General features: G+C 46.9%; 1 protein-coding gene across 1 annotated transcript in view; it reads left to right on the forward strand.

Moving 5' to 3' along the window:
* UHRF1 (ubiquitin-like with PHD and ring finger domains 1) overlaps nt 1-13,472 on the forward strand; it is a 48,486-nt gene extending 35,014 nt beyond the window's left edge. Inside the window, exons 12-17 of the mRNA XM_005884374.2 lie at nt 2,993-3,155; nt 3,233-3,370; nt 4,783-4,939; nt 5,015-5,157; nt 7,816-7,914; nt 12,344-13,472. Coding sequence (XP_005884436.1) covers nt 2,993-3,155; nt 3,233-3,370; nt 4,783-4,939; nt 5,015-5,157; nt 7,816-7,914; nt 12,344-12,490 — 847 coding nt within the window. The 3' untranslated portion in view covers nt 12,491-13,472. The remainder of the gene's footprint in view (nt 1-2,992; nt 3,156-3,232; nt 3,371-4,782; nt 4,940-5,014; nt 5,158-7,815; nt 7,915-12,343) is intronic.
* The last annotated feature ends 1,448 nt before the right edge of the window (nt 13,473-14,920 follow it).

The raw sequence follows: 14,920 nt of genomic DNA on the forward strand, positions 1-14,920 counted from the left end.
TTTTATGTTAACGATTACTCATTTATTTCAGCCCTTTGTATTCAGCATATCTCTATTGAAATAAACCTACGTTTCTATGAAAGTTGAAGCTTTTGTTTTTTGCGGCCCACATAAACTTACACTTGTTTATTTGGCCCATGTTAGCCTTTGAGTTTGACATGCTTGCCTTAGAGTGAATTTTTCCCTGAAGAGGCCAGATAATCTTTTGGCTTTTTGAACTGCATGATCCCTGTTGCAGCCAGTCAACTCTGCCATCATAGCACAAAAGCAGCTGCAGAACTTACATAAATAAACACGCATGGCTGTGTTCCAATAAAACTTGATTTGAAAAAACAATCAGTGGGCTGAAGTTTGCTGACCCCTCATTTGTAGGATAGGGAAAGGTATTTTTGTTGTTGTTAATCCTCATCCGAGAATATTTTTCCTTTTTTTTTCAGAGAGAGAGTGGAAGGGGGAAGAGAGAGAGAGAAACATCTGATGTGACAGAGACACATCAATTGTTTGCCTCCTGTATGTGAACGAGTCTGCAACTGAGGTATATGCCCTGACCTGAATCAAACCGGGGACCCTTCAGTCTGTGGGCCGATGCTCTATCTACTGAGCCAAACCAGCCAGGGAGGGAAAGTCTTTGTAAGCATAAAAAGTATCATAAAAGCCTGCCCTGGCCGGTTTTGATTCAGGTCAGAGCACATATCTGGGTTGCAGGCCCCATCTCCATTAAGGGGCGTGCAGGAGGCAGCTGATGGATGTTTCTCTCTCACATCTCACGTTGTTTTCTCTCTCTTCCTTTCCTTTCCTCTCTCTCTAAAATCAATAAAAAATATTTTTAAAAAAAGTATCATAAAGCCCAAAGGAAAAGATAGATTTGATGACCTAAATATTAGAAATTGCATTAGTAAAATCCATAAATAAAATGAAGAGTCAGGTGACTCTTTGGGGGAAAATCTGCAACAAACATGACACATGATTGTCATGTAAAGAGCTGTTGCAAATCAACAACAAAAAACTCATAGAAAAATAAGATGATTCACAAAAGAAATGGAAATCTCTAATGACCATAAAAAATTATTCAACTTTAGTAATCAAAGAAATACAAATTGAAGTGATGGTGAAATACTATTTATTTCCCCAGTGAAATGCCAAGACATAGACTGGTGTTCCCCTATTGGTAGAAATACAAGTGGGTACCTTCTTTCTGGAAAGGTGTTGAAAACGATCTTATGACACTAATTCTACTTTGAAAGTGTATGAGGAGACATGGGGAGGGGAAAATCTTATAATTAGTAATGTTTATCTTATCAGTATGTAAAATAGCAAAGTATTAGTACCTGAATGTTTTTTTGTTTTTGTTTTTTTTTTAAAGGGAAGGGTTCGTTGTACATTTGTTTAGTGGAATATTTTAATTTCAGTAGCTGTTAAAAACCATGTTTTCAGAAAAGGTTTAATATGAGGAACTGCCTGTAAGTTAACATTAAGTGGTACTTGCTGCATACAAACTAAGAAACTTGTTTAAAAATTACTGTTTTGCCCTGACTGGTTTAGCTCAGTGGATAGAGCGTCGGATTGTTTAAAAATTACTGTTTGCGCCCTGGCTGGTTTGGCTCAGTGGATGGAGCATCAGTCTGCGGACCAAAGGGTCCCAGGTTCGATTCTGGTCAAAGGCATGTACCTTGGTTGCGGGCACGTCCCCAGTGGGGAGTGTGCAGGAGGCAACTGATCGATGTTTCTCTCTCATCGATGTTTCTAACTCTCTATCCCTCTCCCTTCCTCTCTGTAAAAAATCAATAAAATATATTTAAAAAAAAAAATTACTGTTTGCGCCCTGGCTGGTTTGGCTCAGTGGATGGAGCATCAGTCTGCGGACCAAAGGGTCCCAGGTTCGATTCTGGTCAAGGGCATGTACCTTGGTTGCAGGCTCCTCCCTGGCCTGGGCCCTGGTCAGGGCCTCCTGCAGGAGGCAGCTAATCGATGTGTTTCTCTCACATTGGTGCTTCTCTCTGTCTTTCCCTCTCTTTTCCATTCTCTCTAAAAATCAATGGAAAAATATCCCCGGGTGAGGATTAACAAAAACAAACAAACAAAGAAAATAAGTAAAGGTGATTAAATGTTTAAAAAAAAATTACTGTTTGCACCTAGAAAACAGTTGCAGAGTTGCAGCTCTTTTTTCTTTCACACCCAATAGAGAGGCCAGAGTGCTGAGCCTGACCTCTGGTTGGCTTGCCCCAGGCCCCTGTGCCCTTGGGCGAGTCAAACTTGCCTGGCCAGCCCTTGTTTGCTGCCTCCTCTTTTTCTTGATGACGTCCTCCCCACATGCCGTGCTAGTTCCTCGTGGCTTCAGTGATGTAATACTACGAACCGGGTAGTTTAAAACAACAAAGTCTCGCATATTTCTGGAAGCTCAAAGTCAGAATCAAGGTGTCAGAGTCATGCTCCCTCTGAACTTTCTGTGGGAGGGTCCTTGCCTCTTCAGCTGGTGGCTACCAGCAATCCTTGGTCTCTTAGCTTGTGGCAGCATCACTCCAGCCTCTGCCTCCGTCTTTACACGGTGTCCTCCTCTGTGTGTCTGTGTCTCAATTTCCTTTTCTTCTAGAGCAGCAGTTCTCAACCTGTGGGTCGCAACCCCTTTGGCGGTCGAACGACCCTTTCACAGGGGTCGCCTAAGACCATCCTGCATATCAGATATTTACATTATGATTCATAACAGTAGCAACATTACAGTTATGAAGTAGCAACGAAAATTTTATGGTTGTGGTCACAACATGAGGAACTGTATTTAAAGGGCCAGAAGATTGAGAACCACTGTTCTAGGGACGCTAGTCATTGGATTTAGGGTTCCCCTCATCCATTCTGATCTCCTCTGAACTTGACTTTATCTGCAAGCACCCTTTTCCCAAAGAAGGTCATATTCATAGATTCCATGGGTTAGGATGCCCTTTCTTTTTGGGGAGATACAATCCAAACGATAGCATGTGACCCCCCACTCCCCCTGCAGGGCACTGGCTCTCAACTGCAGCGCCCCCATCAACGAACGCAAAGGGGCCGAGGCCAAGGACTGGCGCTCAGGAAAGCCGGTCCGGGTGGTGCGCAACGTCAAGGGCCGCAAGCACAGCAAATATGCCCCCACTGAGGGCAACCGGTACGACGGCATCTACAAGGTGAGAGGTCCTCCCTGTGCCCACTGGCGCCACCTCCAGTCCCAGATGACACTGACATGGGCTCTCACTTCCCACAGGTTGTGAGGTACTGGCCCGAGAAGGGGAAGTCCGGCTTCCTGGTATGGCGCTATCTCCTGCGGAGGGACGACGAGGAACCTGGCCCCTGGACGAAGAAAGGGAAGAACCGGATCAAGCAGCTGGGACTGACCATGCAGGTGCGTGCAGGCCGTGCTCACCTGGCCCAGTAGCCCTGGTTTGAGCATCGTCTTCCTGGTCAGTCACTGGGGATCATGGCAGGAGAACTGGGCAGTGAGTGCCCAGTTAGCCAGAGCCTGCCTTGTTGGCCTGGAAGCTCTCCGGGGTTTCTCTTTCATCCTAAATGACGTCCAGGAGCCGAGCTGGCCACATCTTGCTGCTGTCTACCACATTTCAGTTCCACAGCCAGTGGAGATTGGGATGGGCAGATTGTGCTCATAGTTTTAGAGTTGAGATCCAGACTTGTCTCACCTGTGTTAGTAGAAGGGTTTATCTGGGGGAAAAAAGAAACCAACAAAACTGGTGGAATGTAGAGAAGTCAGTTCTAAAGATAAGGAGGATTGGTCCCTCCCGGCCATCGCTTGCCTCTTTATGGAAATGGAATCTTCTATTTTCCAAGAATTCACCCTGTGCTGCAATAGAGCTTTTGGCACTATAATTGTGGTGTTTTCTATTTATTATTGTGAGGTGCTCTAGCAGCTGGTAACTGTTTTGGGACTATTTAAGGAGTCTTAATTGTCACTGAGAATCTGGTAGTGCCTACCCTCTGGGGAGTGTCACAAGGAGTTGAACATGACGTGTGTACCCCGGGTAATTTCAGAAGCTGAGGAACTGGGGAGAAAAATAGCCGTGGGACAGGAACATCAGCATCTGATGGGAGTAGGGTTTTTATTTATGATTTCAGTTTCCATTGCAACTTAGTGTTTCTTTTAAAAAAGGTTGGAAGCTTCTTGATAAAATATTTCCAAATCAGACTTGACTCTAGGTGCTTTAGATATGGGGTTATAACCAAGTAATCTTGTGCGGACCTGGAACCCAAGGGCCATCGAAATGAGGTTGGATGGCAGTAAGGCACCCTGGGGCAGTTGTTTGCAAAAAAAGTTTTCTCAGGGTGCAACCACGGCAGAGCTGGAGATATATTTACCACCCGACCCCTTGTGGGAAAGTTTGCCTACCCCTTAAAGGAAATAACGAAGATAATAAAATTAACATATTGGCTTGATCTGACCCTAAGAATTTTACCTGCACGGTCTCATTTAATGCGTCACTCTCACCCGCCAGGGCAGGTTAGCCCTGCATTCTTGGTAAGTGCGGTGATGAGATTGCTGCTCCAGGCTCCTGAGTTGAGTGGAGGCCTCAGATCGGAGGCTGTAGAAGTAGAAGGAGTTAAGGCTTTTAAGGCTGGTATGGGGTCGGGGGAGGGAGTGACTTTGAGGTGAGGGGAGATGGGAGATGGCAGGAAGTGCGGAGCCAGTGTGGCAGATGTCAAAGTGGGGTAGTCGCTGGTCCCCCACCCCACAGGAAGTCTGGGTCACCCAGGAGTCCCACCACTCCAGCCTCTTCTCCAGCCTGTGCCTTTGCCCTTTCGCAGTATCCAGAAGGCTACCTTGAGGCTCTGGCCAAGAAGGAGAAGGAGAAAGAGAACAGAAAGAGGCCGACTGAAGAGGCAGAGGAGAAAGACGAAGAGGAGGAAGAAGAGGAAGATTTCACGTCCCCCAGGAAGAGCAAACGGAGGAGTAAGTCAGAAGGTAGGTCCCTCTCCATGGGCAGCCTGTCCATGTGCTCTTGGGCTCGCCCGCCCTCACCACTCTGCTCTGTCTCAGGTGCCTGCTCCCCAAGAGTTACACCCAAGAAAACCAAGGTGGAGCCTTACAGCCTCACAGCCCAGCAGAAGGCCCTCATCAAGCAGGACCAGAGCAACACTAAGTTCTGGACCGAGATCCTCAAGTCACTCAAGGATGGGCCGGTGAGCACCCGTATGGCCTGAGCGGCCTTCCCGCCTCCCCCCGCCTTTTCCCACCATTTTTTTTATTATAACAAAATAGAGGTAACATAAGTGCATCATCTTAACCATTTTTCAGTGTACAGCTCAGTCGCATTAAAAGACATTCACATCATCATGCATTCACCCCATCATTCATCTCCAGAAATTTCTCATCTTCCCAAACTGAAACTCAGTCCCCGTCATACACTAACTGCCCATGACCTCCCCCAGCCTCTGTCTGAATGACTCCTCCAGGGACCTCCTGAAAGTGGAATCACAGTATTTTTTGTTCTTTTGTGCCTGGCTGATTTCATTAAGCATAATGTCCTCAGGTGCACCCACATTGTAGCAGGTGTCAGAACGTCCTTTTTAAGGCTGAATCATATTCCACTATCTGGAAGGACTACATTCTGTGTATCCGTCCTTTGTCAGTGGACAGTTGGGTGGTTTCCATTTTTTGGCCATCGTGAATCACGCTGCTATGTACACGGGGGTGCAACCATCTCTGTGCGTCTCGGCTTCCAGTTCTCTTGGGTATATATAGATGTTCCTCAATTTACTGTGGGGCTTTGTCCCAACAAATCTATCGTAAGTCACATGCATTTGATGCATCTAACCTACTGAATATCACAGTTGAGCTCAGCCCACTGAGCATGTGCGCAGGCACGTCCATGAACCTCCACTTGGGCAAGAGCCTCTCTCGGCCGCTGCTCAGCACCACAGGTCAGTATCAGACTGCGTATCACTAGCCCAGGACAGGATCAAAATTCAATATTGAAATATGGTTTCTACTAAATGGGTATCACTTACACACTATTGCAAAGTTGAAAAATTGTAAGTTGAACCATCGTAAGTTGGAGGCTGTCTGTACCCAGAAGTGCGATTGCTGGGTCATGTGGCAGCTCTAGTTTTACAATTTTTTGAGGAAACTCCATACTATTTTCCACAGTGGCTATATCAGTCTGCATTTTTACCAACAATGCACGAGGGTTCCCTTTTCTCCAAATCCTCACCAACCCTTGTTTGTTGATATATTGATGATAGACATTTCTGGTGATTAGTGATGTTGAGTATTTTTTTCCACATGTCTATTGGCCTCCTGTAGTCCTCTTTGGAGAAATGTCTACTTAGGTTCTCTGCCCATTTTTAAACCGGGTTATTTGTCTTTTGGTGTTAAATTGTCCAAGTTCTTTATTTATGTTTTGGATATTAATCCCTTATCATATGTATCATTAGTGAATATCTTCTCACATTCAGTAGGTGGTCTTTTTTTTTTCTTCTAATATATTTCTTTATTGATTTCAGAGAGGAAGGGAGAAGGAAAGAGAGATAGAAACATCAATGATGAGAGAGAATCATTGATCGGCTGCCTCCTGCACACCCCCTACTGGGGATCGAGCCCACAACCCAGGCATGTGCCCTCGGCCGGAATCGAACCTGGGACCCTTCAGTCCGCAGGCTGACACTCTATCCACTGAGCCAAGCTGGCCAGGGCAGGTCTTTTTGTTTTGATGATGGTTTCCTTTGTTATGCAAAAAAATTTTTTAAATGTATTTTTGTTGACTTCAGAAAGGGAGGGAGAGGGAGAGATGTGGCCATCCGCCACCAGCCGGCTTCCCTAATTTGGGGATTAGCCATCCGCCACCAGCTGGCTTCCGTGGTTAAGACCCACAAGCAGAGACCTGTGTCCCTTGAGCAGAGTTGAGGCCACACAGAAGCTACCTCCGCTGGACTCTCCTGTATGTGGAGCTGGGTGTGCAAAGATCCCATCCAGACAATGGACCTGTAGTTACATCTCATAGATAGAAACATCAATGATGAGAGGGAATCACTTATCGGCTGCCTCCTGCACGCCCCCTACTGGGGATCGAGCATATGCCCTGACCAGGAATTGAACCTGTGACCTCTTGGTTCCTGGGTTGACGTTCAACCACTGAGCCACACCCGGCTGGGCCAAAAACTTATTTAGTTTAATGTAGTCTCATCTCAGGGTCCTCAGTTTAATTCTATTTGCAGTTTCTTTTGCTATGGAAGGGAACGTATGCACTGATCCTGGGCTTCAGATGTATTTTAGGGGCCTGGTTTAGCCGGTTACACGTCCTTCAGGTCACCTTCTCTACAGAGTGTTCTTTGACCACCTGCACTTTAGGTTGGCCCCTCCCAGGCTCCATGCTGTATTTCCTAGTACTGTTGTGACATTTCTGTCTTTCCCCGTTTTATCTTTGCCCCCTTCCCCACCCCCCACAGGGCTCCAAGCTCTGTGAGGGCATAGGGTTCTTCAGTTTAAGCCACTGCTGGACCCCGTGCCCGGGCAGCACATAGAAGGCACTCAGCCTTATTTACTGAGTGATCTAGATTCATGCCCTCAGCTAAAGCCTGCTCTGGACCCCGACCCTGGGTGTCCTGCTCAGCACTATGGAGGCTGTGACCCTGGGCAGGGCCCGCACCGGTCTGGGCCTCTGCTTTCTCATCTTAATGGGGATCAACCACTCCTGTCTCCTGGGGTAAGGATAGGAGGATTAAATTAGGGAACCAGGGCCAGGCTCTAGTAGGGAGCCCCGTTTTCTGAGGCTTCCATCGGCATGGTTCATTTTGGTGTAAGGTTCTGCTGGTCTCATGCATCCTCTCTTCTGGTTTCAGAAATTCCTGAATAAAGTAGAAGAAACATTCCAGTGTATTTGCTGCCAGGAACTGGTATTCCGCCCGATCACCACCGTGTGCCAACACAACGTGTGCAAGGTGAGAGGCGTGGGCATGGGAGCTGGGCTGCCACACACCCAGCACATAGTATGGGCTTGTTGGCTTGGCTTCTGCACACTCCTGGCTCCCTTTGCAGGGCCTTAGTGTCTGTTTTCCAAATAGCCTTGGTCATAGTTGCCTCCTGGCCTTCATCAAGGGATCCCATCGCCCCCCTTCCCCACTCCCCACCCTCCCGTGCTTCCCTGGTGCTGTGGAATCAAATGCCAAATCCTTGCCCCAGTCACCGACCCCACCTGGGCCGCCTGGCACTCCAGTGTCACCTCGCCTCATGATTCCCTCTTCTGTGTGTTGGCTGGTTCTCTCCTCCCTCTGGAACACTCTCCCCAAGTCTCTCATGTACCTGGGGGTCCAGGGTGGGAGAGGATAGTCGGCAGTCCTGGCCTGAGGTCTTGTCATAATAAATGTCTGTAAAGCAGGCGGTAGAGCCCAGCTGGTGTGCTCAGTGGTTGAGCATCGACCCCTGTATCAAGAGATTCCTGATCAGGGCACATGGCTGGGTTTCAGGCTCAATCCCAGTAGGGGTGTGCAGGAGGCAGCTGATCGATGTTGAGGCATTGGTGTTTCTATCTCTCTCTTCCTCTCTCTCTAAAATCAGTAAAAACATATTTTTAAAAAGAGCAGGCTATAGAGGCATGAGGTGCTTGTCTCCTAGAGGAGCCAGGAGGAAGGCTTCCTGGAGGAGGGGGCCTTAACTTGTTACCTGAAGAGGGCCTCCGGGAAGCGTTCCAGATTGGCGGGATGGCATGTGCAGAAGTTTGGACAGGCAGGCATGCCTGAACAGCTGGGGCCTGGAGGGGATGTAGGGCTGGGAGGTGGGCCATAGGCTCTGCCTGGTGGTCAGTGTCAGGAGAGAAACAATGTGATTGAAAGAGAGATGGGGAGCTGAGATCAGATTAACCAGGGTCTCCCCTCCCCCTTGCACTGTGGACATTGGGGCCAGAACATTCTCTTTGAGGGGGGGGCATTTTGGGCACCAGGGGGCGGGGGAGGAGGTTGAACAGCTTCCCTGATCCCCATCCACTCACTTCTCCATTAATGACAACCACAAATATCCCCAGACATGGCCCAGTGTCCCCTGGGGGCAGAATTGTCCAGGTGGAAAGCACTGGCCTGTGTAACTGGTTTCTTTGCAGTGTTTTCTGGCCCAAGTCTGTTAATAGGAACTTATGGGCAGTGTAGGCAGATGGTGTTTGAAGTGACTGTCCCCACCCCCTGGTCACCCTTGGTCCCTGAGCTTCTGGCTCTTTCGTTCTCGGATCTGGCCCCCTTCCTTGCCTTGAGGCTGTCTCAGCCCCTCAGCTGTCACCCTCGGGCAGGGGCTCAGCAGTGTGGTTGTTTGGCCGTCAGAGCCAGGCCTCCACTTTTCTGCTTTTGGGCTCTGCCACCAGGTTACATGGGCTGATGGTGTTCCTTCAACTCTGTGTCTTGGAGAAGTGGCTCGGCATTGGTGGTGAGATACGGGCTTTGGAGCCAGCAGCCAGGGTTTGACCCTCCACCCAGCTCTGCCCCTCCCATCCTTGGAAAGCCACCCAACTCTCCGAGCCTTAGCTGCCCCTCAGTGAAAAGGGGCGTAGCAGTGCCTTCCTGGCCTGCTTCTGGCTGTAGGTGACACATGCTAAAGTGCTTTAGCCAAGCAGGCAGAGCGGGCCATTGATGCAGGGGGAGCTTACAAAACGTCAGTCCTGGATAGCACTGCAGAAATGGGCTGAATTGATGGGGTTTCAGGGAACAAGCGTCTCAGGGGTCAGTCATATGTGTCATTAAAGTGCCAAGGCTGCCCTGGCCATTGTGGCTCGGTTGAGTGCTGTCCCATGCACCAACCAAAAGATCACCAGTTTGATTACTGGTCAGGGCACATGCCTGGATTGTGGGCTCCATCCTTAGTAGGATCGTGCAGGAGGCAGCAGATTGATGTTTCTCTCTCACATTAATGTTTCTCTCCCTCTCCTTTCCTCTCTTTCCAAAAACAAACAAAGTGCCAAGGCTGTGAAGGAAGAGGGTACCAACACTTATGTGTCTGCCCCGGCTGTCCATGCACCTGTAGTTACATCTCCCAGAACATCAGCATGTGAGGGTTATGGGAAAATGATCCTCACCTTGATGTCCCAGCACCTATTTTTTATCTCATTTTATTAAATTATTTTATTATAGTAAAATACGCATAACATAAAATTTATCATCCTAACCATTTTTTTAAAATCCTCATCTGAGGATATTTTCCCATTGATTTTAGAGAGAGTGAAAGGAGAGGAAAAGACGGAGAGAAATATCGATGTGAAGAAACACATCGATTGGTTGCCTCCTGCATGTGCCCCAAACCAGGGCCCGGGCTGGGGAGGAGCCTGCAACCAAGGTACATGCCCTTGACCGGAATCAAACCCGGGACCCTTCAGTCCACAGGCCAACGCTCTATCCACTGAGATAAAACCAGCTAGGGCATCCTAACCATTTTAAGTGTATAGTCCAGTAGTATTAAGTACATTCATATTGTTGTGGAACCATCTCCACCATCCATCTCTAGAACTTTTCCATCTTTACAAACTGAAACTCTGTCCCTATTAAACACTAACTCGCCATCCTCCTACACCAGCACCTGGGTTCCCACCATCTACTTTCTTTTTGTTTTTGTAATCTTTATTGTTGAAAGTATTACTTAGGCCCCCCTTTTTCCCCCACTGACCCCCTCCAGCCCACCCCAGGTCTTTACCGTCTTCTTATTGTCTGTGGCCATGAGCCATGCATATATGCATACAAGGTCTTTGGTTGATTACCTCCCACTCACCCACCCTCCCCCGCCTTCCCTCCGAGTTTCTGCACTCTGCTCCATGCTTCCATGTCTCTGGATCCACTCCGTTCATTTTATTAGATTCCACATATGAGTGCGATCATATGATATTTGTCTTTCTCTGACTGGCTTATTTCACTTAGCATGATACCCTCCAGGTCCCTCCATGCTGTCTCAAGGGTAAGAGATTCTTTTTTACTGCTGCATAGTATTCCACGGTGTAAATGTATCACAGCTTTTTTATCCACTCATCTACTGATCACCATCTACTTTCTTTCTCTGTGGATCTGACTCTTCTAGGGACCTCCTATGACTGAACCTCCTGAATATTTGTCCTTTTGTGTCTGGCTTCTCTCACTGAGCATAATGTCCTCAAGATTTATCTGCACTGTAGTGTGTGTGTCGGAATTTCCTTTTTAAGGCCAAATACTAGTCCATTGTCTGGATGGACCACACTCTCTGTATCATTCATCTGTTGATGGACACTTGAGTTGTTTCCACCTGTTGGGTGCTATGAATCATGCAGTGATCCAGAACCTGATTTTTGAACGTACACCCAAATCTTAGTTGTTTTGAGCAGAAAGAGCTACCTTTTGTTCCCGGAATCAAGGCCATAAAATTTTTATTGAAAAGGAATTTAGGAATTGAAAGAATGTCAAACAAAAGCCTCAGCATGCATTTGTGGGGGAATGTGCCATGGCGTCAGCAGGCCTTCCATCGTGTTCACATTTACCCAGTTGCCTGATGTCATCTGTCAGGTGTGCACACACCCATGCAGGTGTCTGCATACATGTGTGCATTGTCTCTGCCCAGGTGGTAACAACTCAAGTGTCCATCAACAGATGAATGATACAGAGAGTATGGTCCATCCAGACAATGGACTAGTATTTGGCCTTAAAATACTTCCCTGTTTCTCTGATTCTCTGTTTCTCTGTTTCTCTGATTGGGAAGTTGGCTCTTCAGGGCCTGTTTCTCTGATTGGGAAGTTGGCTCTTCAGGGCCTGTCCGAGTCATAACTCTATCTCCACCTGGCTTAGTTTGAACCCAGACGTCTGGCTCAGCGCCAGAATTCCTTCCTTTCTTCCTTTATTCTCATTGATGCATATTTATCACCTACTATGCTTGGTGCTGGGGAAGTCAGTGAGATACAGCTCCATATCACAGGGAGCATCTGGCCTGTTAGAGACAAACGTTAGTAAATAACACGATGCCAGAAGGCAGAAAAGGTGCTGTTTTAAGGCAAATTGGGGAGGTGACAGGACTGGCTGTGGTGGGGCTGCTTACGATGATGCTTAAGGGCTGTCAGGGAAGGGTCCTCTGAGGAGGTGACTTGAGCCACGGCAGGAGTGACGGGAGAGCCAGAGGACAGACCTGCTAGGTGGTGTAATCTGTAAGTGCCAAGGCCTGCGGGCCAGGATGAACTAGTCTTTGAGGGGTCCTTGGGAGGTCAGGCTGGCAATGGGCAGTGAGTGGTAGAAAGTGAGACTGAGGACCAGGAGGGACCCTCTGGACCCCATGAGAAGTCAGTAAGTGCTCTCAACTCTGTCAGTGGGGACAGCCGGTGGCTAGGAGTGGCTCCGCTGACATGGACGGAACGTCTCACCTTCCTGCTCTGTCTTGTAGAATTGCCTGGATAGATCCTTCAGAGCCCAGGTGTTCAGCTGCCCCGCCTGCCGCCGCGAACTGGGCCGAAACTACTCCATGAAGGTGAACCAGCCGCTGCAGGCAATCCTCACCCAGCTCTTCCCCGGTTATGGCAATGGACGGTGATCCACAAGCACTTCTCGCCGGGCGTTTTTAAAAAACGCATCAGAGGCGTCCTCGGCCCCTCTTGTTTTTAGTGGGCTTAACTTAAGTATGTAGTTTTTCCTCTACTTCCTAAAAACCCTTGTCTTCCTGGTTTTGTTTTTTTAATCTATAAATTTTTAGGAATTTGTATTATGGCTCAAAGAAAGAAAGAAAGTTAGACTGCTCAGTGTTTTATCTTGGTTTTTTAAAAAAAGTATAAAGCCTGCAGTGTATGAGCAAAAACACAAATGTTTTTTCTGAAGATGAAATTAGAAATTACTTGGCCTGAAGGCCGCTATGGTGCCAACATCAAGTTCTCAGAGGCTCCTGCAGGAAGGCATTGACTGCCTAGAACCATCTTTTCCAGGTGTGTGGGCTTGGCCTCAAAGCTGAAAGCAGGCACACCTCCTGACAGCGTTTCATCGCCAGAACTCAGCAGGGTGGTACCTGGTGGTGGCCCTGGGTGTGGCGTGGCCCAGGAGTCATCCATCAGGACCTGTTGAAAGGGAAAAAGGCAAAGATCCCATTCAGCCCAGTTTAAACTCTGGCCTCACAGCCATCCGCCACCAGCCGGCTTCCGTGGTTAAGACCCACAAGCAGAGACCTGTGTCCCTTGAGCAGAGTTGAGGCCACACAGAAGCTACCTCCGCTGGACTCTCCTGTATGTGGAGCTGGGTGTGCAGCCAAATGCTGTCCATTCTGGAACGCCGCAGAAGTAGATGCACTAAGCCATGTTCAAGTGCCTTTGGTTCTTTCTTTCTAAACACGGGGCTCTTTTTTTAGCACTGAATTACTGAAAATGCCAACCAGATTCTCAGATTGGCCAACCAGTTCTTTCCAAATCTGGGTGAGTGTTTGGGGATAGGTTGAGTTTTGTTCTTCCTTTACACTGAATTTTCAACTCACCAATTGAGATTTACAAGAGGGAATTTGTTTTTAAAATAAATACTTTTTCTAAATGAAATTTTTTTGTAGTTACTGTATATGTACCAAGAAATCTATAACTTAGGGATTTATTTTTTATTTTTTTATTTTTTTGGAATTATTTGTTAATTTTTCTACAAACTTTACCAAAGTTTGCAGCTCATACCTCAATAGAACAGGGATATTTTAAATCACATAACTGCAGACAAACTGGAACAATATTGTTTGAAAGGTTTTTTTTCTCTCTTTATTAGGTTATTAATGTATTAGGAAGAAATGATAAAATCCTGTGTAGGCATTTTCTATAAAGTTCAATATTCTTTGTCCAGATTTTAGATTCTCAGAATAAATGTCTTTTACAGATGCATTTGGTTGTCTTCTCCTGTTTGCAAATCGCTTTGTAGCCCACCAGGTACTTCTGTTTCTATTATTTTATTTTCACAAAAACCCCAGGAGACAGACTAGGCAGGGTAGCATTGTCCTCACTTGGCAGATGAGAAAATGGAGACCCAGAAGATCAAAGTGATGGGCAGTGGTTCTAACTCCTGCTCAGGAGGGGTTTGGCTTTGACCTTTATGGGGTCAGCAAACTACAGCTTGGAATGGGGGTGGTTACTTATTCTCACTAATGTGCTTCTGTCTCCATTTACGTTTGAGGAACCCTAGGCTGCAGTGGTCTCTGGGAGTCTGCAGGCCTGGGGAAATTTGGGTATACCGGGTGTGTGGGGACTGATGACCTGAAATGCTAATTCCAGCGGAAGTCAGGACACGGATGAGGGAAGGTACTAGTGCTGAATTCTGAAGAGGCTTTTATTTACATTGACCTATTACCCGGTGCTTTTTATTGACAGCCAGGTAATGACATGGGCAGATTTAATAAAGTTCTGCCTCTGGTCCTTAAAAATGTGTTATGAGTGTGAACATACTAAGTGCAAGAAGGCAGTCACAGTGAGCACATATGATTTCATATGAAATCTCCAATACAGGAATCCATAGAGACAGATGAGTGTGTCCCTGGGTGGGCCCTATATGGGACAGAACACATTGAGGTGGGTTCATTGTCAAGATTGTGGAATTTCTGGGTGTTTCTTTCATTTTCAAAGTTAAATATAACAAAAAGTATATTTGTGGAACCACTGCAGAAATAATAGCAATATTGGGCATATTTCTTTCCTGGTAGATCTATAAAATTTTAAAAAATGGCTTTATTGAAATACATTTCATGCTGCCATAATGTTCACCTATTTAAAGTGTACAGTTCATTGGTTTTTTAGCATGTTCATGGACTTGTGTGACATCACCATTTTCTAGTTCCAGAAGGTTCCCATCACCCCAAAAGCAACCTCACACAATCCTCCAGCCCCACAACCACAAATCCACTCTCTGGATTTGTCTGTTCTGAACACTTCATATGAATGGAATCATGAAATACTTGGCCTTTTGTGGTCTCATGTTTTCAAGGTTCATTCATATATTTGTGGCTAATATT

Source organism: Myotis brandtii, unplaced genomic scaffold (assembly GCF_000412655.1).
Source record: "Myotis brandtii unplaced genomic scaffold, ASM41265v1 scaffold827, whole genome shotgun sequence".
NCBI lineage: Eukaryota > Metazoa > Chordata > Mammalia > Chiroptera > Vespertilionidae > Myotis > Myotis brandtii.